Source organism: Clavelina lepadiformis, chromosome 6 (genome assembly GCF_947623445.1).
Source record: "Clavelina lepadiformis chromosome 6, kaClaLepa1.1, whole genome shotgun sequence".
NCBI lineage: Eukaryota > Metazoa > Chordata > Ascidiacea > Aplousobranchia > Clavelinidae > Clavelina > Clavelina lepadiformis.
In genome coordinates, this window is record NC_135245.1 from 5,525,189 (window position 1) to 5,551,913 (window position 26,725).

The 26,725-nt window shown below is 36.7% G+C and overlaps 2 protein-coding genes across 4 annotated transcripts; both read left to right on the top strand.

Annotated features, from left to right (window-relative positions):
* The first annotated feature begins 5,949 nt into the window (after positions 1-5,949).
* LOC143461542 (alpha-actinin-2-like) lies at positions 5,950-19,914 on the top strand. 3 transcript variants are annotated; one of them, XM_076959281.1, is made up of 23 exons: positions 5,950-6,063; positions 6,290-6,487; positions 9,899-10,003; positions 10,167-10,296; positions 10,467-10,553; positions 11,216-11,303; positions 11,426-11,504; positions 11,794-11,875; positions 12,263-12,348; positions 13,509-13,601; positions 13,783-13,908; positions 13,993-14,174; positions 14,352-14,481; positions 14,568-14,659; positions 14,903-15,011; positions 15,139-15,279; positions 15,385-15,546; positions 15,681-15,839; positions 15,922-16,047; positions 16,160-16,360; positions 17,612-17,677; positions 18,206-18,364; positions 18,473-19,914. In XM_076959281.1, the coding sequence occupies exons 2-23, from the start codon at positions 6,398-6,400 to the stop codon at positions 18,629-18,631; spliced, it is 2,652 nt and encodes an 883-aa protein (XP_076815396.1). In that variant the 5' UTR covers positions 5,950-6,063; positions 6,290-6,397; the 3' UTR covers positions 18,632-19,914. The 3 variants fall into 3 exon arrangements, with proteins under 3 accessions (XP_076815396.1, XP_076815395.1, XP_076815394.1); XM_076959280.1 differs by lacking the exon at positions 17,612-17,677 and adding an exon at positions 16,933-17,016 and having other exon boundaries at positions 5,952-6,063; XM_076959279.1 differs by lacking the exon at positions 17,612-17,677 and adding an exon at positions 17,292-17,375 and having other exon boundaries at positions 5,952-6,063.
* Positions 19,915-21,788: 1,874 nt separating this feature from the next.
* Positions 21,789-26,725, top strand: LOC143462888 (uncharacterized). The gene is made up of 10 exons (XM_076961192.1): positions 21,789-22,286; positions 23,207-23,241; positions 23,743-23,783; positions 23,864-24,084; positions 24,213-24,302; positions 24,477-24,591; positions 24,661-24,714; positions 24,860-24,921; positions 25,002-25,160; positions 25,983-26,725. Exons 1-10 carry the CDS (start codon positions 22,179-22,181, stop codon positions 26,211-26,213), a joined length of 1,116 nt encoding a protein of 371 aa, XP_076817307.1. The 5' UTR covers positions 21,789-22,178; the 3' UTR covers positions 26,214-26,725.

Genomic DNA, 26,725 nt, shown 5'->3' on the forward strand with positions numbered 1-26,725 from the left:
AGAAAAAGTCTTGGGTTCGAAGATATTTTTCACAGCTTCTGCCTGTAGTTAACCTAACTTAAATGTTATAACATAGTAACCTAAATCTACCTTCTAATCTAACTAAATCGAAGAAAACCTTAAATAGCTAAAATCAAGTTTTTGCATGGCCTTTCTGCTAAGCTAACCACTCATCTTCAACTACAGGCTGCGTGACCCACATGCGGTGAAATAGTCACTCTCATTATTTTATTGTCAAACAACATGTGCCGAAGCACGTGCATAACTTGACGTGGAGAGAAAGGAGCCTCTAGAAAGATCGTCTACGTACCTTCTTGCCTAAATTTATAGGCATTTCGTTCACACCTGTAGATTTTTTATTCACCCTAGGGTGAACCGTTCACATGTTTCAGAAGCACTGGCCTAAAAGACGACTGACGCAAACTGTGAAAAAATAAAATACACAAATGGCTATGGGGTCCTGCCGATACCCAGCGGGCAGTGTGGCTATAACGCTGCAGGGTAATTATTTTAAAATTTTACAGAAATGACATAATAACTAAGTTCATACAGAAATAATATTAGATATTTTGTTTCAACTTTGTTAAGCAAAAGAAAGGTTTGCTATTTTCTACAACCTATAGTATTTCACGTTCAACCATTTGAATTGGTTGAGTGGATTATTTGCCAACTTTGTTTCAAAGTAGGACCAAATAACGAGAATTTGGATGAAAACATCATGATTACTTTGTTCACAAATTAAAAAATCTAGAATGTAGTAAGCTTTAAGATTGTAATGATAAAAAATATGAAAATTGATCTCACTCATCTCAGTGTTATAATGACTCAAGTTACGAATTTGAATCGAGTCACACTTTCAGATGACTCGACTTGGCTTGAGTCACAACTTTAATTGACTCGACTTGGCTAGGGTCAGAAAAGAATGAAGTGGCTACAATGTTACAACGTTGATTTATCTATGGAAATTTAAAAGCAAGTCAAAACTCGAGATAATGCCTTTCCCTGTCAGGTTTCACCCACAGGCGAAACTCCTATAAAAACGTTCCGATAAGCTATTAAAATTTGACCACAGAGTCATTCGAGCATGCAATGTCAAGTCAAGTGCGTCAACCAAAGGCAATCCCTGAAATGAGAATGAGTAGCGATAATGCTGCTATAAGCTTGGTGGTGTTATGTGAAGAGCTTATCATGACAAAACGCCTCTTAGTTTTATGTAGCTGTCGAATTTCTGCGGGCTGTTCTTCTATAGGCTTATGGTATACTCAAGTTCAACACGAACTGCAACTAATGGTTTTCAGTAGAAGCAATGAGAGAGAGAATTTATTTTGCCAAATAAATAACGTAGTTTAACAGAAATTAACAGTTGCTTGGCGGTTGCAATGCAATGAAGCATTTCCCTAAACTCGATGGCCAGTACTCGACGATACCCGTTACCGGTACTTGCCGACGCTAACAGACCTAGCCTATAGAATTGGTGAAGATTTCCGTGAATGGTGGTATATATAAGTATAATAACGTATGGATTTGGTTTGGTTGATTATAACTGTTAGGTTTATATGGTAGTATTGATACAGTAGTATTGAAATAATCCAAGTTAATTAAGTTGCTTGGACTGGGAAGTATGGCAGTTTTCAATGTGAAATCGTGCGTGCAAAGCAGCAAATTTTGGGGTGATAGCATGCACTGAAACCTCAATTCTTCGTTTATTTATTAAAAATTGGCGTTAAAATAACCAGCTTCTTTGTTAATGAGGTAAAAAGTTCGGGAAGATAAAAAATTCGCTGTGTGTGTTGGTGAATCTCGTGTGTGCAGCTGCCCCATTTTCCACTATGGGTTGCCGGTAGTATTCAAGCGCTTGTCTTCTGCCATTTCTATGACCCCAAAGCTTAAAGGCATCGGTAACCAGCAAGAACCTACGACTGCTATATGGTTTAGTAGCAGAGTACCGGACTGCATTTTATGGCTGTTTTCACTAAAATCTTGAGTGCCCAAATTTCCAAGTGTGCACTCAAAGGCGACCAGGTGTTGGTTTTCATGTTTTAGCAAGCCTCTGTCTTAATGTCTGTCAACTAAAAAACTTGCTGTAAATCATGTAAAGATGCATAAAAACTGTGTACACATTGATTAAATTCAGCTAAGTGTACATAATTGTGCTTGTTAAGACACTTCAATTGTGCTACTGAATGTAATTATTATAACTGAACTTGAGTCCGCATTTACCTAAATCTGCAGATCGAGCTGAGTAGCACGGTTGTAATGTGCATAGTAAAACCTGGAGGTCCGGATCTACCAGAAGTAGCTAAAAACTAGCCTAGCTTAAATGTTTACTTTTGGAATTCAGCCGCAGGCAGTAGAGTAATCAACTGATAGATGTTGGAAATATAAATTGTTGTAATAACGAGCAGAATATAAAAACATTTTGTTTGCAGTAGATTATTAAATCTCCGAGATCCAAATCCAGGTGGCAGTGGGTGAAGGTAAACTATACCCTATACCGAGCTAGTATAACTGAAGGCAACATGCACCATAGCCTTTAGATGTTGCCAACTGAAGAGATTTATATTGGACTGTTTGCTTCTTGTACAAAGATAAGTATCCCAGTAAACCAAATGCCAAAGTTTGTGTCCCGTTAATGGGGTAGTTGCAAAATATTTGGCATATTGGCAACTTCGTACTGTTCAGTTGGCACTTAGATAACTTTGTATCACAGCAAGTAAAATTTGCAGTTGCATAAGGAAGAAATATAAATTTGGGAGAAAATTTGCCCAAGGCAGAAATTGAGAAAACTGGAAGGATTTGGGCTTGTTAATTGTTTGTTTCTGTGCCTGTATGTTAGCTACTCGTAGAACGTTATTCTCCAGTTAAAGCACTTCATTAAGTTGTGAATTGTGATCATATTTTCAAAACGGCTAGATCCATATATTCTTTACCATTTATTAAAGCAATTTATGTTTTTTTTTGTTTGCAGTGTTTTTATTTGTCCAAATTTTGAGCCCAACCAAATTTCAAATTTTATTATAACATCAACATATATTTTAAATTGTGTGTTACGATAAATTTATGTTATAAAACATGACGATGCAATGAGAGCATAATAGGCTATGTAACATTAAGTTGTAAATGCAAAACTAACACAGATATATTCAAACATGTGACAGTAGTCTTGTTAAGCTTTGTTTCCTTTATAACTTGATGCTTAAAGCATGTTCAATTTTTGAAAAAGATTACTGTTGTTTTCTTTCAGCATTGACAAATGGCAACTGCTACTATGATTCTATATATTCAGTACAGTAGTTCAAACATTAATGATCTTTCCAAAGTTTGCTTGATATGTTGAGTTTTGTATTTTATTATGTTCTGCAAGTCAATGGACTGACAGGATTGATTTTTGTTAACCACTAAATAATTGCCAAACATGAACTAACTACAAAGCTTGCAGACGTGCAACACAGATATGATATTGAAGATAGAGCATTTTTTAGTTTTCCTCGCCGATGTATTCTATGGTGTGCAGTCCAGAGCTAAAGATAGTGCATCCACTAAGAATTTTCCAGGGCATGAAAATTATTCGGGCTCAAGCGAACCTAAACATCATGTATGTCGAAACTTGCTTGTAACAAAATTTAATTGCTAAACATATAAAATGCTTGGTTTCAAAATATAACATATAAAGGCAATAGTTTTAGAATGTCTAAAGCTTTAGCATATTTTGGTGACTGAATTCATTGAGTTATTTATAAAAGTAACTCCTGAAAGTGTTTCTTGTAAGAGGTATGGTTGGCTCAAGCTGGTAATGACAGAAGTGTTCGTTTCCATTAAATAATGAAATGCTATTTTTTATTGGTTGTGAAAGTGGGCTGGTAATAAGCATTATATTTTCCAATGTATTGACAGGATGTCGGTGGATTTCCTCACTGTATGATGTTTGCATAAAATATTGCAAAGGTTTAGCTTGCATTCTTTAGAAAAAGATTATAAGTTATAAGTTCTGTATTTTAAGGGATCATTCCTCAGCATCTGTTTCCACTGTGTTGATGTATCCTTTCTATGCCATTGTAAATTTGTTTTCTGGCAATATGTTGTTTAGGTGGTAGTGATACTTTTCTACTGAGAAGCCCTGTTTTGGATTAATTAATTAGTTGCATTCATTTTTACACACTTTTTGCATTTCTTTACACACTTGCCATTGCAAACATTGGAATTGGCATAAGAAGTTTTAGTATTAACTGCAAAGTTACAATGCTGCAGTAATTGCTAATGTAGACTTTTGAAGGTCAGTATTTGTTTTGACTCTTGTCTTTGAAGCATGGTATATATTGAAGACAAATAAATTAAAATACTTTTAGTGTTCAGTGTTTCTCTGCATGGTGCATTATAGACATACAGCAGCAATATATACGAGCTTGATGATTGTACTTGATGATGATGATGGTGACTCGTACTGGATGATTTTAGGTGTAGTTACAGCCGGTTAAGGTTACCATTTCATTTTGAGTTATAAAAGTTTATCAGACTGTCGGAAGTTTTTTTTGGATGAGTGAGACGCTTTGTCATTTTTGCCACTGATTAAAATTTTTACTAGGAGTAAAATAACTATTTCATTCACTGCTTGCAACAGAAGGCTTTGCAAATTATGACGAAATTTAAACTGCCTAGCAGAAATTGCAATGCAGAAAATGTGTTTATTATTGCAAACTTAAGACCTGGATACTCTGTACAGAGTTAATAAAATAAACAATTGTTAACGCCATTAAAGACACTAACATTAATAGACCATAACTTCATTGGTGAAGACAATTAAATTAACCCAGTTGCATATTTGCAGGGAATCATATTTACTGTTTATAGCAGCAATACATTTCTTTTCTTCATTACTCAGATCGTTTACTTTGTGTGCTTTATGTTAACTTTAGCCACACACAGAGACGATATAATATTGTAAATGATTAACGTTTGGTATCTGTATCGTTGTCAATGCTTATGGGAGAAGCTGCCTGTTTACTTTTCAGCACTGTTTGCTGTTCCATTTGCTGATCATTCAGGCATTTGTCATCGCATACCTTTCTTGTGCCATTGAAGTCGATCTTTAAAACAAACTTAAGTTACTGTGGTTTCGGCACGCATTGTACGCGATCGTTTGTCGCTTTCTGTGTATCTTCAGTATGCGTTGATACTGTTGAATTATATTGGTAAGGCGTAACCAAATAAAGTCGTTTCTGCTGTACAGTATTATTTTATACAGATAGAATTTAATTTCAAAAAGTACCGCGTGATCGCCTTATGTTATTTTCGTCAGTGCACGGACGACTGCAACCAATCGAAGCAGATTTTTCTGATGTGTCACTTGTATGAAACATTTCCTAGCATGGCAACATTCCGGCTTACATAGTCAACGTAAATTCCCTACTGAGGCGCTATTATTCAACGTTGTGTAGAACACGGTAGCAAAAAACTTTTCATTGCTATCACATGGCATAAACCATTTAACAGGTACTTTTGGTTGATGATTAGCTGGTCTTTATGTTGCAAGTAGGCTGAATAAACTGAACATGATAGGTATGGGTATCAGGGAAAGTTCCAGTTAACTGTCTGTCTTTGTTATCACATTTGTCAATACATTGCCAATGAGGTCATATTGTATTTGCGATCGTTGGCACCTACGCGTAAGTCGTACTGGTACATGACATTGTTTAATCTGATCGGCATTCCTTTGTAAATTGTCACCCTCGCTGTCGATGTGATTTTTAAAGATCAGCGTTCTACTTGAACACTCGCGTTACCCTTGCTTGTCATTTACCCTACAAGCGGCTGCAAATGGAACGGCTATCGTCAGATTTCGGGCGATCTAGTGACGTAGGCTACCGTCAGCTGTCACGAATGATGAAGTTACCATGCAGCTATTCAAGGTTCGTTCTCAGTATAGATGGCACGTATTTGTGAACTGCTTAGTCTGTTAGATGAATTATCAGGAGATCCGGTTGAAGCTAGTTGTTACGGCTTGCTCAGTTAACAGCCGTGGAGCAAACCGATATTAAAAGTCTGTCTACAACATTGGTGAAGAAAGTAAGTTACGAAAAACATTAACCCTTGCAACAAATAGTGAAACTCCTACGATGTAGTTCGGCGTTATTATCCAATTTTGATTTTTTTTGGCAAGGTTGTTTAGAATCTAAGCCTATGTAGCTCTTAGTATTCAGTTAAGACAGGCAGACTTTTACGCAATTTATATTTGTATTTAGCAATCGAATGCCATGAATTGAATGCATCGTTAATGCACTGGTTTTAACAGGTGTATGCCGAAGGGCATTTACGAAAGTACGGACACTTAGAGACTGTTTGAGGCAGTTAATTGCTTAACGTAAAGTCTGCGTTTCAAGGAAAATCAACAAGATAAAAAATGGATCAAACTACTGACTATATGCAACAAGAGGAAGGCTGGGACCGCGAAGGTTTACTGGATCCAGCATGGGAACGACAGCAGCGAAAGGTAGTTGCAATTTTTTTATTTTCCAAGCCAAGAATATGCCTGTTTAGAAATGGTGTAATATACGTGTCAATGGTAAAGTTCGAACGCCATTAGTTACAAGATAACTGCCACAAACCTAAAAGTCCATTGCGACCTGTTGTATGTTGAATTGTCGGTACTTGCAACTGGCATATTACTTCATGGTAGATTGTATTGCTAAAGCCGGTATGCTACATTAAAATAGTATTTCTTTGACAAAAAATAACAACAGTGCGCAGCAATTAAACGGCCACCGCCTTAATCGATCTTAATCGCTTCCTTTTAAGCATAATCCCGTGAAACGGAAGTTTATGATGTAACGCATAAAAATAGCAGAAGTTGAACTAGGATTGAACATGGTTGCCGGTATATTGACTAAAACTTGATATGGCTTACAAGTTCAAAGTCATTCTGCGAAAATTACAACATGACGCACTGCCTACGTGTAGCGTAGTTACTTGAAGCTGGAATTTATGTTGTATTGCCCAAGAAGCATCATGCTTGACTTGTTCGGTATTATGCTGGCATAAGAGAGTAGAGACTCAAAAACCTTTGGAAATCAAGGTATTGTGCGATTCCTGCCGAGCGTGAAAATAGTTTAGCATCAAAACGGCGGGAAACGTGTACAATCTATTCACCATTAAGTTTTTGCTTGTGTTTGCCCAACTATTGTACTGTAACAATTTCGAAGGGGCGTGGCGTATACGACATACCAACTCTTCGATATTAACTGGTATACGAAAGAAGTATCTAAATCATAAAATACAGTTTGGTCTGAACCACACAACATGGCAAACTGAGTGGTTTGGCAGTTACGATAATGATATGACGAAAACACCGGCTTTAGCCGCTCCGCCTTCTGGTTCGCTCTTTCTTTTTATCTTTATTATAAGGCGCGTCCGATAGCGCAAGGCTAGAAATGGATTTCATTACGTCGACGGGAGTCGCCTTGTACAACCTAATGTATTCAAATAGCATCAGTTGTACGTTAAAGTTTACCTTTACCACTTATCCATGCCGGTTAATTTGATATGAAAGTACTATTACAGTATATATCTAACTAATAGTTGCACCAGTTCTGCAGCGTTTTATTATTTTATTTATAATAATAATAATAACATTGTAAAAACGAAAACTTTTTTTGGAATTCGTGACCGACGATTTTCAACCAATAAGCATTTTTCGTTGCGATCTAAAACCATTGCCAACCTACAGAATTAAAAAGAGGCCTCATTTTATATACATTTATGATGGGTGGAACCAAACATATTTCTTTGCATAAAAATGCTATTAACTTTGCCCGTATGACTTACAAAAAAGGTTTTACTAGTATTGTGAGGTAATTGCCCTGTAAATGGTTTTAAAATTTCAACAATCTAATAATACGAGCTATCGTAGCTAACATCTGTTACTATTACTTTAAAAGCCTTCATACGTTGTTTGTATGCCATTATTGATTCTCGAAGAGGGTTTATTCCAGCGCAATTTTATTAATGCAATGTCTAGAGATGAGGTTCAGCACTTGGCACCGTTGCGCTATCCATTCATAAACATCTACAGCCGGCAAGACATTTGGTTTTCGAACTCTGTCTTTCAAATAGCGATTGCCGCTCGAAGCAGTTAACAAGTTTTGTCTATAAAAGGAAACCCAATTGCCGGAGTAGTTAGGCTCTGCTCGGCTTTTGCGCGTATTCGTGCTAGTCTACGTCGTGACAAGAAGCATGCGTCCACATTTCTAGCCGCTGTACGCTGGCTGAGGAATTGTTTATTTTGTCACATTTGGTTACTTTTTATCGCATCTAGCCTCTCGCGACGATGTTCATTCTTGTCTTATAAGTCCATACACTCGAGCAACGTTATACAGTAGTGTACATTTGTACAACCTTTTGTCATCGCTGACCCGTAAATGTTTAAAATAGATTCATTAAAGAATGAAAAGCTGTGTTACAATCTTGCGATGTTTATCATTGCTACACTTGATATACGGTATATATTTACCTTCATATCAAAACGATATTTTATCACGCTATAATGGTTACCATTTTATTTTTCGTTCCCCCACCGACATTGACGAAAAATAAACAGTACAATACAATATAGCCATATACGTCGAGTGTACAGACATCTATTATATGTGTGTACTGTCATGCAAGAACGATGCCATATTATTGCATACAACCGAACGCACGTAAATCCACCTTAATTTGTACCGTAGTTCTAAAACATTTCGCTGTGCACTTACATAAGATACGTTGTGGCCTCACAAACTTTTGCAGAATACAAACTTGTGTATAAAGGTGACGTTGTGTTACAGTACAGCAGTGTTTCACCAAAAATTCCTCAAGTCAACTTGTTTCAAAGTCAGATTGCTAGAGTGTTTTTTCGCAATCGTCTCCGATTACAAACACAAAAAACGATTTGCTTTAGCCACAAATTGAAACAATATGTCATGGTGAAACCGCGTGAACCGTGAAGGTTAATCAAGGGCGCGGCTGTTAGCCGTCACACCAAGTCTTTGACGAATGGACAGTCGGGCTAGTCATTAATCTTCTGTTAGATTACAATGTTTTACCGGTGCTTAACGTTATGGTCCTATACTTCAATGACATGCCCTGAGGCTTTTACGTTTATTACTGGTCAACTGTAATGGTCTTCTAGTTTCGCAAAAATTGGCCTATTACTGATTATTCACTTCCGCGTCGCTGACTTCATTACTGCCCGGTAATGCACTGTAAAGAATTTTTATTGCATAGGTGCCTGTTTCAATGGCCATGACCTTCTATTAGGTTTAACTGGAATCACCAAGCATGGTCTTGTTTTGCCTTAGGAAAACATTATTTTCATACTTTTCAGTATTCAATGCCACTTGATCAAGATCACAACTTAACAAGATAACTTTAACAAGTTTATTTTTGGATTGTATACATTCATTGTACAATGAATGAAGCCTCCAAAACTCACATTGTGGTGTAATGTATGTAACATCTGAATATAGTTGCGAAATTGAAGCATGCTTGTGTGCTTAAATAAAGATATTGAAAGTTAGTTTGAGAATAGCGGTTTCCATCAATTGTTATACTAAATATAGTTCTGGATTAGTTTCTTTAAGAGATTTCGGCTGTTTTTTTGTTTAGTTTACCCTTTCACCAGGCACACTCTTTTATGGTAACATGTTAAGATGTTGTTGGTTGTTTTACTGACTTAAATTCATTACTACCTAAAAGAGTCCTTGACGCTAGTCTACTTAAGTGCTGATTAAATAACATTGGTTAAAAATTTTTTGGAGAGCTTTGCCAGTTCCGAAAATATTGTTAGTAGATTACCAATTTCTACACAGACTGAACAGTTTGCAACATGACTTTTTTCAATTTTTGAAATGTTTTCATTTGGCAGACATTTACTGCTTGGTGCAACTCACATTTAAGGAAAGCTGGAACTCAAATTGAATCAATAGAAGATGATTTCAGAAATGGCCTTAAGCTTATGCTGCTATTGGAGGTATGTATACTGCCAAGGTAAATTACTAATCATTTATGGTGTAATAGTAATTTCTTAAGCAAAAACTTTTTATTCCTGTTGCACTTACATCCATTTAATTTTGTACCAAAATGCGTCTTCATTATTTCAAATTCACTAAATTATTTATGTGTTTTTGTTGCAGGTGATATCAGGTGAGCACCTTCCCAGACCAGACCGTGGCAAAATGCGATTCCACAAAATTGCTAATGTCAATAAAGCATTAGACTTTATTGCTAGCAAAGGTGTAAAGCTTGTTTCCATTGGTGCTGAAGGTAGGCAATTTTAGGGATTTTTGTATAAATAAAAAAGAAGTATATAAGATTTATTATAACGCAATATTCATTTACAAAATGGTAAGTTTGCTCATACTCACAGTAATATCTGACAAAACACTAATTTAACTAGACAAATTTCACTAGATTGACAATTTTCTTTTGATCAGAAATTGTTGATGGAAACGTTAAAATGACTCTTGGAATGATATGGACAATCATTCTCCGTTTCGCTATTCAAGACATCTCAGTTGAAGGTGAGTACTTGCATGAAATTTACTGCAGATCCCAGTTATCGGTGATTTGCTACAAATGTTTTACACAAATAAATGAGTAGTGTACTGCACAACAATATAAATACCACCATTAATTGTCTATGTATATGTGTGTTTTTTTGCGTTAAATCATGTACTCAACATTTGTAACTGCGTTTTATTATAAATTGTACTGCTGTGTTAGGAATATGTTCTTCCTGGTAAGGGTTTTTTTCATGGATGATATTGTAGGAAGCAGTTACACTATAGGGCATCCTGTCTATATATCCTCATAGTGGTGTCTGCAGTAGCTGGTGTTGTGTGTTGGTGCTGTATATGCTCTCATTACTGCATGCTGACTCAGTTTCAGTTGGTCATCAGCTAACTTAAGTTAGTTGTTGCCCTAAAATAACTGCTACTTCCTTAAATTTTTAATAATAGGTTAAATTTGGGTTATGAAATGTGCAAGATGTTGTTCATAACGCAGAGTTTGTATTCAAGATGTGTATCATTTGTTCGTATTTTACTTTTCTACCAAACTGATCAAGACTTTTTAAATGCATTTAATGAAAGTTTTTCCATAAACTTTTTTGTGTCTATCAATAAAAAACACATTTTTAATGACAATTTCTGACTTGAGATAAATTTATAAATTTATATTTTAGAATCTTCAGCGAAGGAAGGGCTCCTACTATGGTGCCAGCGCAAGACTGCCCCTTACAAGAATGTTAACGTGCAAAACTTCCACATGAGGTTGATCTTTATTAAAAAGCGAACCATCGTTGCAGCAAATTTAGTTAATCGCTTGCCCATAGAATTATTATAGATCTACATTATATTTACCCAACGTTTGATTAGTAACTTATTGTTATTAGTTGGAAAGATGGCTTGGCATTCTGTGCTTTGATCCATCGACACAGACCAGATCTTATTGACTATGACAAACTTCGCAAGGTAAGAATGTATCCAGATATACCTACCCCAGAGAAAATGTCTGAGCATTAATCAACTTCCTTTTGTTTGTGGCGCTTAGAAAGAACATTCAAGGACATACTTTGATGTTCCTTGTATGGAATTATAGCATATGTGTTAAATCATGTTCACTTTATTCACCCACTTAACACTTTTTATACAGAGCAAATACTGATATTGTCAGTTTTGATTCGATGTAACTCAACTCATAATGAGTTTAGATAATTTTGAAATATAAACTTAATTGTTGTTTTAATTTTCTTGGGAACAGGATGACCCACTTACTAACCTTCAAACTGCTTTCGAAGTTGCTGAGAAACACCTCGATATTCCACAGATGTTGGATGCACAAGGTAACTACAGAGTGTTGGGTTTTCGTTGCTCATTTGCTTTTAAATAAAAAGCGTTGTTTAGTTAAGCAGACTTCCGAGTTTGTAGAATTTTAAAGGATGTATGACTTAACTCTATGAAAACATTTTATTTTATAACGACAAATTTTTTGGTATAGCGGAAATGCTTCTGTTGAACGAATAACTTATATCATGTAAAATTTGATATGACAGCATTTGTCAAAGGATATCTTCCATTGGTTGCCCATCTGTATATATACATTTCAATGTTAATTCACAAGACATTTTGAGTTCATGTGTTTGTCTTGACTGTATTGAGAAATGCATTTGACTTTTTCCCAGCATGAGCTTCTTAATAAGCATATGCCATTTTCCCGTATTTTTAAACAGAACTTGTGGAAATGGCCAAACCTGATGAAAGGGCCATAATGACATATGTTTCATGCTACTATCATGCATTCTCTGGTGCACAAAAGGTAATAGTCTGGAGAATTTGGAAATTTTAAGGCCCTTTACTTTTCTCCTTCTAAATTCTCATCAATATCTTTCCTACTATGCACCCTGTCCCTATAGAAAGTGTTAGTTTTATGTTATTGACTAAAAGCACTCTACCACATATTTCCTGGGTGGTGCGAGTTCATTCTTTGGGCTGTTTCATCATTTTGGTTATGATTTTGCTTTCTGTGCTGTATGGTTTTTAATGAGGAAACGTGATCGTGCCAGTTGTGGCTGCTTCCTGTTTTGTGCAAAACAATATTGTGTTCTGGAACGCTTAGCCAATGTATCTTTTTCTATTTTTCTTGCACTGCTGTTGCAGAAATGTCCGAAATTCCTTATCCTGATGAGAAATCTGTGATGACTTATGTATCTTGTTTCTACCATGCATTTGCTGATCAAAAGCCGGTGATTACCAAAAAAGATATTTAACCATATTATCAAAAATGCTATTACACCCCACATACCTATACAGTCATCATATCATTCATCATGTGCTAGAGCGTATTTGTTGCCTTGCACAAAACCACTGAGGAATGTCAAAATATTTAAATAAAATCATCATTTGTTTGTTCAAGAGTGCATTAGTTTCATGGGCTCATAAATCCAAGAGCATTTAATGAGTAAATTTGAATGACAAACAATGAATGGGGTAGTGCAATAAACAGAAAACTTTTGCTGTGTACCTGTTGCTTAATTGCTTTGTTTTATGTTGTCGAGTTCGACACTGTGTGACATTTTTCTGCTTGATTTCCTCACTTCATTGTCATACTGTCATCACTTCATTTTCCATGAAATTTCGTAGACATTTATGAAATGGCAAAACCTGACGAGCGTTCCATAATGACTTACGTTGCTGCATTCTATCATGCTTTCTCTGGTAATGATAAGGTATTTCTATCCTTCAACTTCTTCACCTTCTTCTTTTATTCTCACATTTACTTAAGGCCATTTGTGTTTAGTTACCTATTTGTAGCATTACAAGTTGCATTATAATTACAAGTATGAAGAAACTAAGTAACTATACTTGTATCACTTGCCATGTAGTTGTAGTTGTATTAAATTTGTAAGACTTACATGCATACTTGCATTGCTCTGGTCCTGCAGTAGAAAGAACTCAGTTTCTTATTCATTATTTCAGGCTGAAACAGCTGCCAACCGCATCTGTAAAGTTCTTGGAGTAAACCAGGAAAATGAGAGGTTGATGGATGAATATGAAAAACTTGCATCGGATGTAGGTTTCCAAACTGTGTATTGTCAAGGTTCTAGTTTATGTGGGATTTGTAACTTAAATGGAAAATATCTTTCATTTTTACCCTATTTGAATGCTTTTCTAAAATAGTGTATTTCTTCGTATCCCCTTACAGCCAGAGATTGATTTGGTTTGATTTATTTTATGCTTGTTTAATTTTTAGCTCCTTGAATGGATTGCAAGGATGCGACCATGGCTCGAGGACCGTAACACAGATAATACCATGGAAGGTGTTCAGAGCAAACTTGACGAGTTTCGTGACTATCGTCGCAATCAGAAACCACCAAAGGTTGACTAACATGCCCATCATATGTTTTTATTTCGGTTAACAACGCTAGTGCTAACATTATTACACTGAACTTGTATCCTTTAGGCTGAAGAAAAGGGACATTTGGAAGCAGCTTACAACACTCTCCAAACAAAACTGCGTTTGAGCAACAGACCTGCTTTCCTCCCTTCTGAAGGAAAGTTAGTCTCAGATATTTCTAATGCCTGGAAGGGATTAGAAGGTGCAGAGAAAGGATATGAAGAGTGGCTCCTTTCAGAAATGCGCAGGTGCATTGTAAACCATCGCCAGTAATGCAGCTGTTAGCGAATCCTAAACGCCTGAATTTATCCATTGTTTGTTAATTATACTTTTCATGGTTAGCTGAACATTTCTAGTAATAATGTCTCAAAAACTTAACTTTTTCAACTTTTATCTTAATTCTGTAATTTTCCTGTTTCTTTTAGATTGGAGCGTCTTGACCATCTTGCCAAGAAGTTCTACCAGAAGGCCGAGATTCACAACAGATGGAGCAGTGGTCAGGTTGACCAGCTTAAGTCAGAAGACTATAAGGATTTCAATTTACAGGAAATTAAGGTACAAACTGAAGATATTTGCTATAGTTGTCGGGAACATCAATCATAAAATTTCGTTTTTTACCAAATTTATTTGTTTTTTGGCAGGCCGCTATTAAGAAACACGAAGCATTTGAAAGTGACTTGGCTGCACATCAAGACAGAGTTGAACAGATAGCTAAGATTGCCCAGGAACTTAAGTATGCAAGCCTTTTTTGATGTTGATATATTATTATCTTCTAAGTGCTACTAAACTTGCATTAATTTAAATAAACATCATAAAATATAACGACAGCTACACAAATTTCTTCATGATACATATTTACCAACTAAGCGTGACGTTCTTGCAATGGTAGTAGTATGAGTATCCATGACTTTAAGAAAAAATTTTATGGTTATTGTTTACCAGCTGTACCTTGCACAATCTTTTTATTGATATATAGTGATTTGGACTACCATGACGCCGCAAGCATAAACGAGCAATGCCGGCAAATATGTGATGAGTGGGATTTATTGGGCGATTGCACACAGAAGCGGCGAAGTGCCTTGGAGGTATAACTTGACACAAACCAATTAGTAGACATCAGGGTTTATTATTAACATCTTATGGGTGCTTATTACTTTTTTGCTCGATTCAGAAAAAAATTTTGTCAACTGCTAATTGTGTTCGCTCTTTCAGAACATGGAACTTATTCTGGAATCGGTTGAACAGCAACATCTTGAATTTGCTAAACGTGCAGCTCCTTTTAACAACTGGATGGACTGTGCCATGGAAGACTTGCAAGACATGTTCATTGTTCATTCAATTGAAGAAATCAAAGTAATACTTGAATAGTTGTTTTCTGTAATGATTGAGTACTTATCCAAGTTCTACTACTATAGCTGTGACCCTTTCAACCAATGATTTATTAACTATGTTTATTAGAATTTGATTGCATCGCATGAAACCTTCAAAGCCACGTTACCTGATGCACAAAAAGAGAAAGACTCCATGATCGGACTAATTAACAACATAAAGAAGGTTCAGAGGCAATACAACTTAACTGATGATGTTATGGAAAACCCCTACACCACCATATCTCCAGAGGTAATATTTCACTGCATCTGTGCACACATTTCTAGTTGTAGTAAACATATAAACTGAATAAATTAAAAAGGTTTAGTTTATAATGGCATCAAATTATAAATTTACTATACTTTTTTTCATTCTATTTGGAACAGGAGTTGGAGACCAAATGGGCTAAAGTAACTGACCTGGTGCCCAACCGAGACTCGGCCCTTCAGACTGAGTTAGCCAAACAACAAAATCACGAGCGTCTTCGCTCGCAGTTTGCTACAGTTGCCAATGAACTTGGCCCATGGATTCAGGAAAAAACTGAGGTGCTGGACTGTAACGTGTAGCTGCACCAGGACAATATAAATAAAGGTTAAATTTATTTTAAGAGAAGTAATTTTTGTGTAGGAAATTGCTCGCATTGCAATGGACATGAGTGGAGCTTTGGAAGATGTTGTCAGTCGCCTCAAAGCCTACCAGGCACAACTGGGCAAATACAAACCTAAAATGGATGAGCTGGAAGGTTATCATCAAGTAAGATACATCAATGGCTGTTGTATTTTTGTTATAAAAGCATGTGCTGAATTGTTCAACATTGCATATCCAATATCCATAGTCTCATCAAAAAATAACTGGTTAATTTTAGGTCGTTCAAGAAGCATTGGTATTTGGAAACAAACAAACCAAATACAGCATGGAACATCTACGTGTTGGATGGGAACATCTTCAAACTACAATCGCTCTCACCATCAATGAGGTTGAAAACCAGATCCTCATGAGAGATGCCAAGGGGCTTACTCAAGAGCAAATGAACGAATTCCGCTCATCCTTTAACCACTTTGACAGGGTGAGGTTTTTAATGGGTTTTGCTTCAAATTAGTTTTTCCAGAATGTAAATTGCTATTGTATTCGCATAACAATTTTCAAAATGGTTAGCTTGTAAATAAGGTCTGTATTTTACATTGAAAGGATAGTTATGACTACATGATGGTGTATACTGTATTTTACCTTACTTAAGCTAACTTTGTATCACAAGAATTTGCAGCAAGTGTTGTTCACTTCACACAAATGTTACATGTTGCTCATGTGGAATGTCGTGGCATTTGTATATACTGATTACCGTTTGATGCAGAAGAATGCAAGTTTGTAAGAATGCTTCAAAAAATGTAAAACTACACAGTCTTGTGCACATAGTCTATGCTGGAGTACTTTCACCATAATTTTGTGCAGCTGTTAATATTGTTAATCATGATATAATTAACAAATAGCCATGTCAAGCAAAATTCCCCGAATTAGATGAAACTTTCTGTAACACCCAAAATTGCCATGTTCTATGGGCTCTTGCACGCAGTTGATGCATCATTTCATACAAGTGTGAGTGTGAGATTGTAACCGCGTATGAAATTTTTGAATCTACAGGACCAGAATGGCTTACTTATTGCCGAAAATTTCCGGGGATGCCTCATTATGGCGGGGCTTGATGTTACCCCTGATACACCCCAGGTAGAGAGGGGTTTTACCCATAGTAGCGGCACTTGTCTGCTTGCTAGCAAGGCAAACACCCTAATCCTGCTTGAGCATGTGTTTGCTTGAAGTTGGACAACATGACACTGACTTACTAGCAGCCTTCTATGATACTGTCCTTGACATAAAGGACTGTCACTATCAAAAGGGTAGAAGGCTGCTGAATCGAAAAGTTTTCACTGTTACTTTGCGTGATTACTAATGTTCATTGCTTTGCATGTCTTTTCCTTTTCTGCATGCTTGACACTGATCAGGACCAGTCTGGCCAGTTAAATGCCGAAGAATTCAACGGTTGCCTTACGTCACTTGGTTACGAGGTGGATAGGAAAACAGAAAAGGTATCAAATCCCTCCAACAAGGTTTTTCCGTAAAATGCCAATTTTTGCATGACACAATTTCTCATGAATTAAAGCATTTGGTTGGGCAAAATTTCCTCACCAAATCATATAAAATTATTCGAACCCCATGCATGCTTTGGCATTTATTCCCAATTTCACCTTGTGGTGGTGCTGGTGGCGACTTAATAACGCTTTTGTCTGCTCTCTTCTACTTCTCTCTTCATCTATTTCTTTAGAAGCGAAAAGGTTTTCTTGAACCAGATGACTTCGCTGCCGTTCTTATTTCTATGGGTTATCGTTTGGTAACTTGTCTTCATTATTCCTATCTTAGCTTAACTTTCTTCCATTATACTTCATTTGCCTAACTTTGCCCGCCATGCTAACCATTGACTTGGTGAAGTAATATAATGTAGCAAATCAGTTCTGGAAAGTGTTTAATTTTCTTCAGTCAACTGTGTTGTAATCATAAAAAAATCTTAAATTGGAATTGAAATATGACATGTCTGTGATACATTCGCGTAATGTTCACTTTACAGTAATTACCAAAATTGATCAAATTCACACAATGTGTTAAACATTGATATTGAAGACATCCAGTTGATTTATTTAGTGTTATTGTATCATTTCCTGAACTGTACAGCTTGGTAAATAATTAAATCTAACTCTCTGCTTTAGTATTGACGTGGTAACAGCTACTCACTTCTAATGTAAAGATAATGTTTATAAGCAACATAATTTTCTCCAATGCATAAATAATTGGTAATAGTTTTGCTCAAAAAATTAGAATTTAAAAATAGTAGCAAGTTTAACGACCGGCATACAAATAACAGGGCGAGGCAGAGTTCCAGCGCATTATGGCAATGGTTGACCCAACTGGCTCTAACACCGTAACCTTCCAAAGCTTTATCGAGTTCATGACAAGGGAAAGTACCGATTCCGATACCGCGGAACAAGTGGTCGAATCCTTCCGTATTCTTGCTGGTGACAAGGTAGGTCTCGTAGAAATTTACGTGTTTCGTTTTGTATTAAGGTAGCTTTGTCGTTACTGTAGACTTTTCCCACTGTGACGTAATAATGTGGACTATACATTTTCTCAGCCTTACATCACTGCGGAAGGGTTGCGTCGCGAATTGCCACCAGATCAAGCCGAGTATTGCATCTCCCGCATGTCACGCTACAACGCACCAGACGCGCCCCCGGACGCACTTGACTACGAGAGCTTTTCAACTGCACTTTACGGGGAATCCGACTTGTAAACCCGGCCGAATGAGGCGAATGATTCTGACGATTAATTTTATGAGATAGACTATCAAAAAGCGTTGTATGAAGGCCTAGGCTTCTCCCAGTGCTTACTATTTACCCGGCAAAACGCACTTGGCTTGTCTTTGCAAATTGCTATATTTAGTTGTTTGGGTTTTGGATCATGGACGTGCGGCCTTATGCCTTAAAAGGAGCGCGACCCGTTGTAGAGTTAAGTTCAGTTTTGTGATATTTGCAAGGAATTTGAACGTGTTTTTGTTAAAAAAAGCTACACACATTAAATTAACGCGGCCGCTACCATTCATCATGGTATTACAATAATCAACGTTCATGTAATACGCTATATTAACTTTCTGTACGCATACAGACGCTACGTGTGTGCGCCAATTACGTATAAACGTATTCTTTACGGTAGCTAACTTGGATTTTCTGGTACATTTTACATCTGGCAGCATGGTAAGCTCTTGGGTTTATATAGAGTATAGACGAAAGCGCGTATCTCGTCTGTGAGAATTGTTTCTATCTAATTTTGCTAGCATTGCGGTGCGTAGTTCAACTGCCATTTGCTATATGCTCAAAACTCCACCAGTAGTTTGGTCGTATTGAAATTGGTTTCAAATCTCCGGCGTGTGTATATTTCAAATTTAGTGCCTTGCTTGTTTTGATAAATCTACATATGTGCTTGTATTTTATATTCAGGTGTCTAAATAACGTTTATTTACTGTCGCTCTATAAATGTTGTTCGCACCAAAATCCCACAGATCATTGGTTGGTCGTTGTAGAAAGGCCATTGGTTCGCTGTTTGCCTGAGCTTTTTGCGTTGAAACAATGCGCTTTTCCAAATATTTTGAGATTTTCACTACCCTGTACAAATCGTAAATCTTACGAGTTTTGCTTTATATTATCAAACAATCCCGCCTCGAATGAAATCCCTTCGATTTTAGAATCGCGTTTGTTGAGTTTTGACGTCATTTTTCATGGAGGCCGCGAAGAAAAATTGGCGTGGACTCGAATTTTTAACACGCTGTTATATCGTCTTTGTCACAAGACCCTGCGGCCTTTAAGCATGTGCGTGCGTGTGCATTTGTATTTACAATCACTCATAAAAATCTTTCCCTTTAATCTTCGCGCACTCACACATTAAATTCAAGATCACATTTCCCTCTTTTTGGCGTAGCTTTGTGAATAAACTTCACTATTGGGTTGCGTTTGTATGTAGCAGAAGTCGACTATAATTTTGTGCCTGCCAATATATAAATACAAATAATCAAGACATGTATCCAACTGGTGTGGAAATTTTTGTATGCTTTGTGAAATTGTTAATGAGCTAAGCTAGATACGCAATGCAAATGTCGGAAAGGTGACATTTAGGTCGCAGCAGTCAAAAAATGCGGCGTTTCATGTTAACATATAGGCTGTAGGGTGGGACAAATCTGAGCACGCAACGAGCTTGGGGCGGCAGAAAAGGCGAAAAGTGGTTTGGAGTGAGTAGACAAGAATTATGACTTAATACCTTACTTTTGTTGCGTGTGCTGCCACCTGTGATGTTTTTCTGTTGAAAGATTTCTCTCACAATCAATGAATTACGTCATTTTGGTATGTTCCCCTTCATCCTTGCACGTTAAACCATCAGGGGTAGACAAGAATGATATTCTCTCGAAAAAACAGCGCAGAATAAACATCGACGTTGACCTTGGATATGTGTACTTTTGATTTTAACCTCCCTTCAGGCTGGATGCACTCTTGAGGAGTCAGATTAGGCTATATCGGAATTATTTTGACAACAACGGCTATTCTTATGCGTATTAAAACTTGGATACGTTGTTTGATCGGAAAGTTTAACAAACCTCTGAGCAAAAGAAAGTTATTTGGAGCCTACTTAGTATGCTTTCATTAGTCTTAACAGTAAAAATGTTTGACATTTTTGGCGCCCACCAACGTACTGCAGGCCTATTCATGCACAGTAGGCTATGCATGTAAGAAGTGATTACGTAGCCAGAGTCAACTTCGGGAGGGTTTTGCTAAGAGCTTTGCTAAAAGTTGAAAATATAGACGTAAGGACTATACGCATTATAAGTACGCTAATTGGTATGATAGGTATGCAAACACTATAATGGCCAGTGCCAGAAAACCTTTTGATATTAGCCTAATTAGTTATATAATAATTAGCAAGCTTATAAGTTTTCAGTTTTATTGTGAATGTTTTTAAAGAATTTCGGAGTGACTTTAACGCAACTGGAGCAGTAGTCTAAAAACCAGGACTCCAGTTACCCTTGACTTGAGTCTCTGACACACGTGCGGAGGGAAAGTCACCCATGATATAAATGGGATCAAATTAATGTTTCTTAGGAAATAGAAAATTGAACATACGTGCAAAAAAATTAAAAATTCGCTGTGGGCGCTCTTACACACATGTTTGTAATTTAGTTTTATGTGGTTAACTTATGTGATTTTACGAAAATTGTACGCTGGTTTTATGTTTGGTAATAAAATCGATAAATTGGGTGGTCGGACGATTCAACCCATGGACGGCTCAACCTACGAACCTTCCAACCCACGGACCTTTCAACCCATAACGATTCAACCCATGGACGATTCAACCCAGAACCATTCAACCAAGGACGATTCAACCCACGAACCTTCCAACGCACAGACCTTTAAGCCCACGGACGATTTAACCCGTTTACAAAAACGTCTACGCAGTTTGTTATCAGTCGTTTGTTATAGTACTCTATAGCAGAATTGAAATGCTTTCATTGGCTCATACAGGCTAGCCTAGTGTGACAGAATACCATGACCACCTATTACATCTTGGACAGCCTAGCTATACTAGATTATGCAATGGCAGTACAGCAATATAATACACCTCTACCACTGGTTACAAGTCCACACTGCCACAAGAATACTCTGTTCGTCAGGCAGTTAATTCGTCCGTGGGTTGAATCGTCCTTGGTTGAATGGACGGACGGTCTGTTGAATGGTCCTGGGTTGAATCGTCCGTGGTTTGAAAGGTCCGTGGGTTGGAAGGTCCTGTGATGAATCGTCCGCTAGTTGAATGGTCCTAGGTTGAATCGTCCGCGGGTTAAATCGTCCGTGGGTTGAATCGACAAAGAACCGATAAATTGCATTGTCATTGTTTGGCTAGTGTATACTGCTGCGTCATTATGATAAGCAAAACCGTTGTTATTTTATTAGCGTGTCAAGGCCTGTATGATTGTGCTGTCATTCCATTCTTCTTGTTCTTTAGTTTTAATGATTAATCTATTTATCAACCATTTATGTTACTGTTAGCATTCAGTAGGATTTGCTGCTGGCAATGTGGCAGATATGCAAGACTGATCTATGATAGCCTAGCTCAAACGACACATATTTTTGCACACTGCAGATTCAATGCATCGCCAGCAAAAGTTTGATTGCTGTGTGTGGTGGTGCGTGCAAGATGTCAGACCGTTTGCCTGACTGTGGTGACCGGCTTCTAATTTTGCAGGCATTTCTAGCCTAAGCCGTTACTGCTGAGTTGCAACTAAGTGACGTTGTAAGGTGATGTCGCTTCCATTGAACCTTTTTGGTAAATTGCAGGGTGGAACGCCTTGGCGGTTTGTGGCGTGTTTAAATCGGCTAAATAGTTTGGATAAAAGAAACTATTCAACGGTAAGTATAGACCTAATTGGGTGCTTAAACACTTAAATATCTATGGAGAGTTTGTTCCAATAACGTTGGTTTGAAAATTAGCCTGACCCCCTTCTTTAATACTGTAATGTTTGAAGTTTTGATAAAGGTGTGCAATGAAAGAAATGATTTTACTCAATGTGTCAGCGGTTCTAAACTTTTTTCTTATTTACTCACAACTGAATTTTCTACAGGTATTGTTTTTATAAGGTTTACAGGCCTATATATTCCTTCAACTTTTCGAAATTGTACGAAACAATGAAAATGGTTAACTACAGTGAAAACTAATTTCATTATTGTGTCATTTAATGACATAACTAATAAGTCGGCATGACATAGTATAATGTAATATTTTCAATTTATTTTTTGTTAATTTGGAAATGTTAGTTACAAGTATTAAAATAGCAAACTAGGCCTTGGCTAGATAAAATTAAACTGTGGGTAAGAACCACTGCATTATGTTGCAACCTCCTTCCGGACTGCATGATTTAGCTTCTTTCTTGCCCTACTAGAAAGTTTGCTTTCAGAGCTCCATAAACATTTGTCCTACATAGAATGTAGGGCAAAACGGCAATTCTGCGCCAGAAAATTTGCACAAGAGAAATCTGGCGCATCATACAAACTTTCCAGTAGGGCTTTCAAGCAGTTCCAGACAATCTATATGAATATTATGATATCTTGGGATGCGGAAATACCAATTTCATTGCTTGTGTTTGCGTTCGTCAAATTTTTGCAGCTTCGTTTGATTTCAAAGTAATAATATCTTCCTTGGCGTGTTGACTTTTATTGAAATCTTAGTCTTAGTTGCTATTATTCAATTCATCAGTGTTCTGTTTTGTTGTTAAAACATGAATTACATTATTATTAAGTACTAACATGAGCATGTATTTATATTTTCGTAGAATATTCTAAATGGATTCACTGGTTCTGTTGGCAAGTGAGTTACTGAAATGATACTAAAGTTCTCCAAAATTTAGTAGGATTTAGTTGGTTTACACCAGATGTCCGTAAAAATTTCAAGAGCATCATAAAACTGTTATAAAAGATGCTTGCGTAATTGTGATTATGACTACTTTTCACTTTTGAGATGATTTTCATCATTTCTTGAGGCCACAAACAATATGTTTATACCAAAATTTTCATTTGCCTCCTCTGTACCCATCTGTAATCGTTTTTACATGAAATTATATCCATATGCAATTTCCTCTAAGGATGATGGTAATTGCATATGGATTGAACAAACGCGGTAGTGTTGTCCAATGTTTTTTGGAAATGCATTTTTATGTAAATTTGTTCTGCTTTTAACTCGAACCATATCTTAAACTGAATGCATAGGCTGCCAATTTAAAACTAGACACCAAGTGTTTTACAACGTTTAATACTTTGAAAATGTATATTTTATCTTTGTTTGACATGTGATGAATATTGTGTTTTGCAGCACCCCCTTGATAAAACTTGAAGGAGTTAGCAAAGAGACAGGTATATAAAAATTTAGAATCTTGCCTCAAGATTTTTATCCTTCTTTCAACTTCATTTTTGCACAATTAACTTTTTTGAAGGCTGCGAAATTTTGGTGAAGGCTGAGTTCTTAAATCCTGGAGGATCAGTGAAAGACAGAGCTGCACTATTTCTTCTCAAAGATGCTTTAGAAAAGGGATTGATCTCACCAGGAGGTACTGTTGTGGAAGGAACTGCTGGAAATACAGGCATTGGCCTGGCACACATCTGCAATGCTATGGGATTTAAGTGTGTTATCTATATGCCCAACACCCAGTCAAATGTAAGCAGAACCTCCACAGTTGGCATTATGGAGTATGGATATACCAAATTTTACTAAACTTTTTCCAAACTTTTACCTGATTGTTCATTTTTAAGGTATGAAAATGTATTTTGTTTAAATCTTTCCAGGAAAAAATAGAACTTCTTTCAGTTTTGGGTGCTGATGTACGTCCAGTCCCTGCTGTTCCATTTGACAACCCAGACAATTACAATCACCAAGTAAACATTTTCTGCTTGAAAATAATGACAAAATGTGTAACTTATCTACAATGCATGCTTTACAGCATCCGTAAATGATCTTTCTTGTGTGAAATTGTTGAAAATCATTTTATCAGCTGTTATCCTACTTTATTTGCAACTTGTTTATCTCTAAAAGATTTTATTGTGTTTAAGGCTTGTAGGTTTGCAGAAGCAACACCAAATTCTGTGTGGACAAACCAGTTTGACAACACAGCAAACCGCCAAGCTCACATTGAGACGACTGGTCCTGAAATTTGGAGGCAAACTGGTATTTTATCTCCAAATATGTTAATATCTAGATGTTTAAAAACATTATATTCTAAAATCGTTGTTGCAGATGGAAAGGTTGATGCTGTGACTTTTGGTACTGGGACTGGTGGAACCATGGCTGGTGGGAATATAGTTTTCATTTTGTATAAAATATATCAGTATTACTTTTAATTGCACGCTTATTTAAAAATATTTTTAAGCTAAGCTCTACAGTTCTTTTCCGTGTGGCAATTTCAGATTTACTCAATATGATTTGATGTTTGCAGGTGTATCAGCATTTCTAAAAAGTAAAAATGAAAACATCAACACTGTCTTGGCTGATCCTCAGGTAAAAAGCATGATCTGAAACATCAAACGTCACTTGGTGTCATATAGTTGCAAGATATGAAATATAATGCAACTTGTTAGGGAAGTGTGTTGTTCAACTGGTTTACGAAAGGAAAGCTGGAAAGGACTGAAGGCTCGTCCATCACCGAAGGTATTGGACAAGGTCGTGTCACCTCTAATTTAGAAGGTGCTCCAATAGATGATGCCGTATGCGTGCTTGACAAAGATGCTGTTACAATGGTGAGGTCTTGTTATAGCTATAGGCTTCTGTTTGGGTATGGCTAAACAGTAAACATTGTCCCCAACAGGTCTGCTGAAGTCCAGTTATTTTTAGTGTATCAAAATCCTTTAGAATGTTACTCATAACTGAAGAAAAACTTCGCTACACATGCTCAGCATGGATGACATAAAAGCTCTGTAGAAAAGAAAAAGCAACTCACAATTTTTAATTTTACGACTTTGTGAAGTGGAAACTACAAATATTTTGTGCATAATTTAGGGCTGAACGTGGTCTTTGGATGATATTTCAAAGCATTTCTACACTGAAAAGACTCACATCATTTTTAGTCAGCTTCTGGACAGAAGCAAGCACATTGATAAAGTGAATGACATAAACCACAGTTTCGCTGTTTTGCGATTTAGACTGCAGAATAATGGAGCATATAGAGTGTATAAATATCTTCACTTTGCACACATACAGCATGACATAAAGTTGTATGGTAACATCATTCTTATGAATTTTATTCACTCTGTTGCTCAGTTTTACATGATCTGGAAGTGTAAGTACATTAATCCGGATTGTGCATTTTCACACATGTCACTCTTGCAGGTGGGCTGTAGCTAAGACCATATTTTGGTTGGCATGAGTGTCATTTTTTCTTTGTTATTTTTACCAACGTCCAAAGATGGATTTTATAAGAATCATATGTTGTGGACCAACCGAGATTATTAGGAGGGTGTTCATGTCTATGATTTTATTCTGACTTTAGGCCTGAGAATGTAGCTATATATTACCGTTACCAATGTTTTTGTTATCAGCCGTAATACTTTTACTTGTTACAGACATTCCGTCTCCTTCACGAAGAAGGTTTTTATGTTGGTGCATCCTCTGGCCTGAACGTGTCGGCGGCAGTGCAAGTCGCCAAGAAAATGGGACCTGGCCACACTATCGTCACTTGCTTGTGCGATACTGGACAGAGATACTTCACCCGTTTGTACAGCAAATCTTGGCTCGATGGAAAGAGCTTGCTGGACGCTATACCAACTAAATATAGACACTCTTTAATCGAATAAGCATTGTAGCAAACTTAGGCATTAGATTAATCATTCAACATCGGGCCGTCGCCGTTCAGATGAAAACAGCAACAAGCCTCGCATTAGGTTGAATATGAAGCACAAAAGCCATGCTGAAACGAGGCGAAATATTTTTTAATTGTATCAACGTAATAGTTGTTTATATGACAAGAAGATGCGAGCTTGAGGCACAAACGTTTGCGGTGGTCTTGCATACATTACAAAATGAGAAGTTCGTTATATTATTATCTACTGTTGAAGGATACGTCGATGAATTATGCTGTTTAAGTATGTTGCAACATTTGTAATTTTAACATTAGATGTATGTTGTTACTGCGCATGTACAATGTATTTGAAGAGAATTTTTATATAGTAAAAGTCTTCCGTGATTGCTTATCAATTTCCTTAAATGCAATTTTTTGCTCGCTGGTGTGTTTAATCATTATTGTTTGTAGCTGAAATGAACTATGCAAAGTAATTTACGTAGAATAAATCTCGGACATGTATCTTTA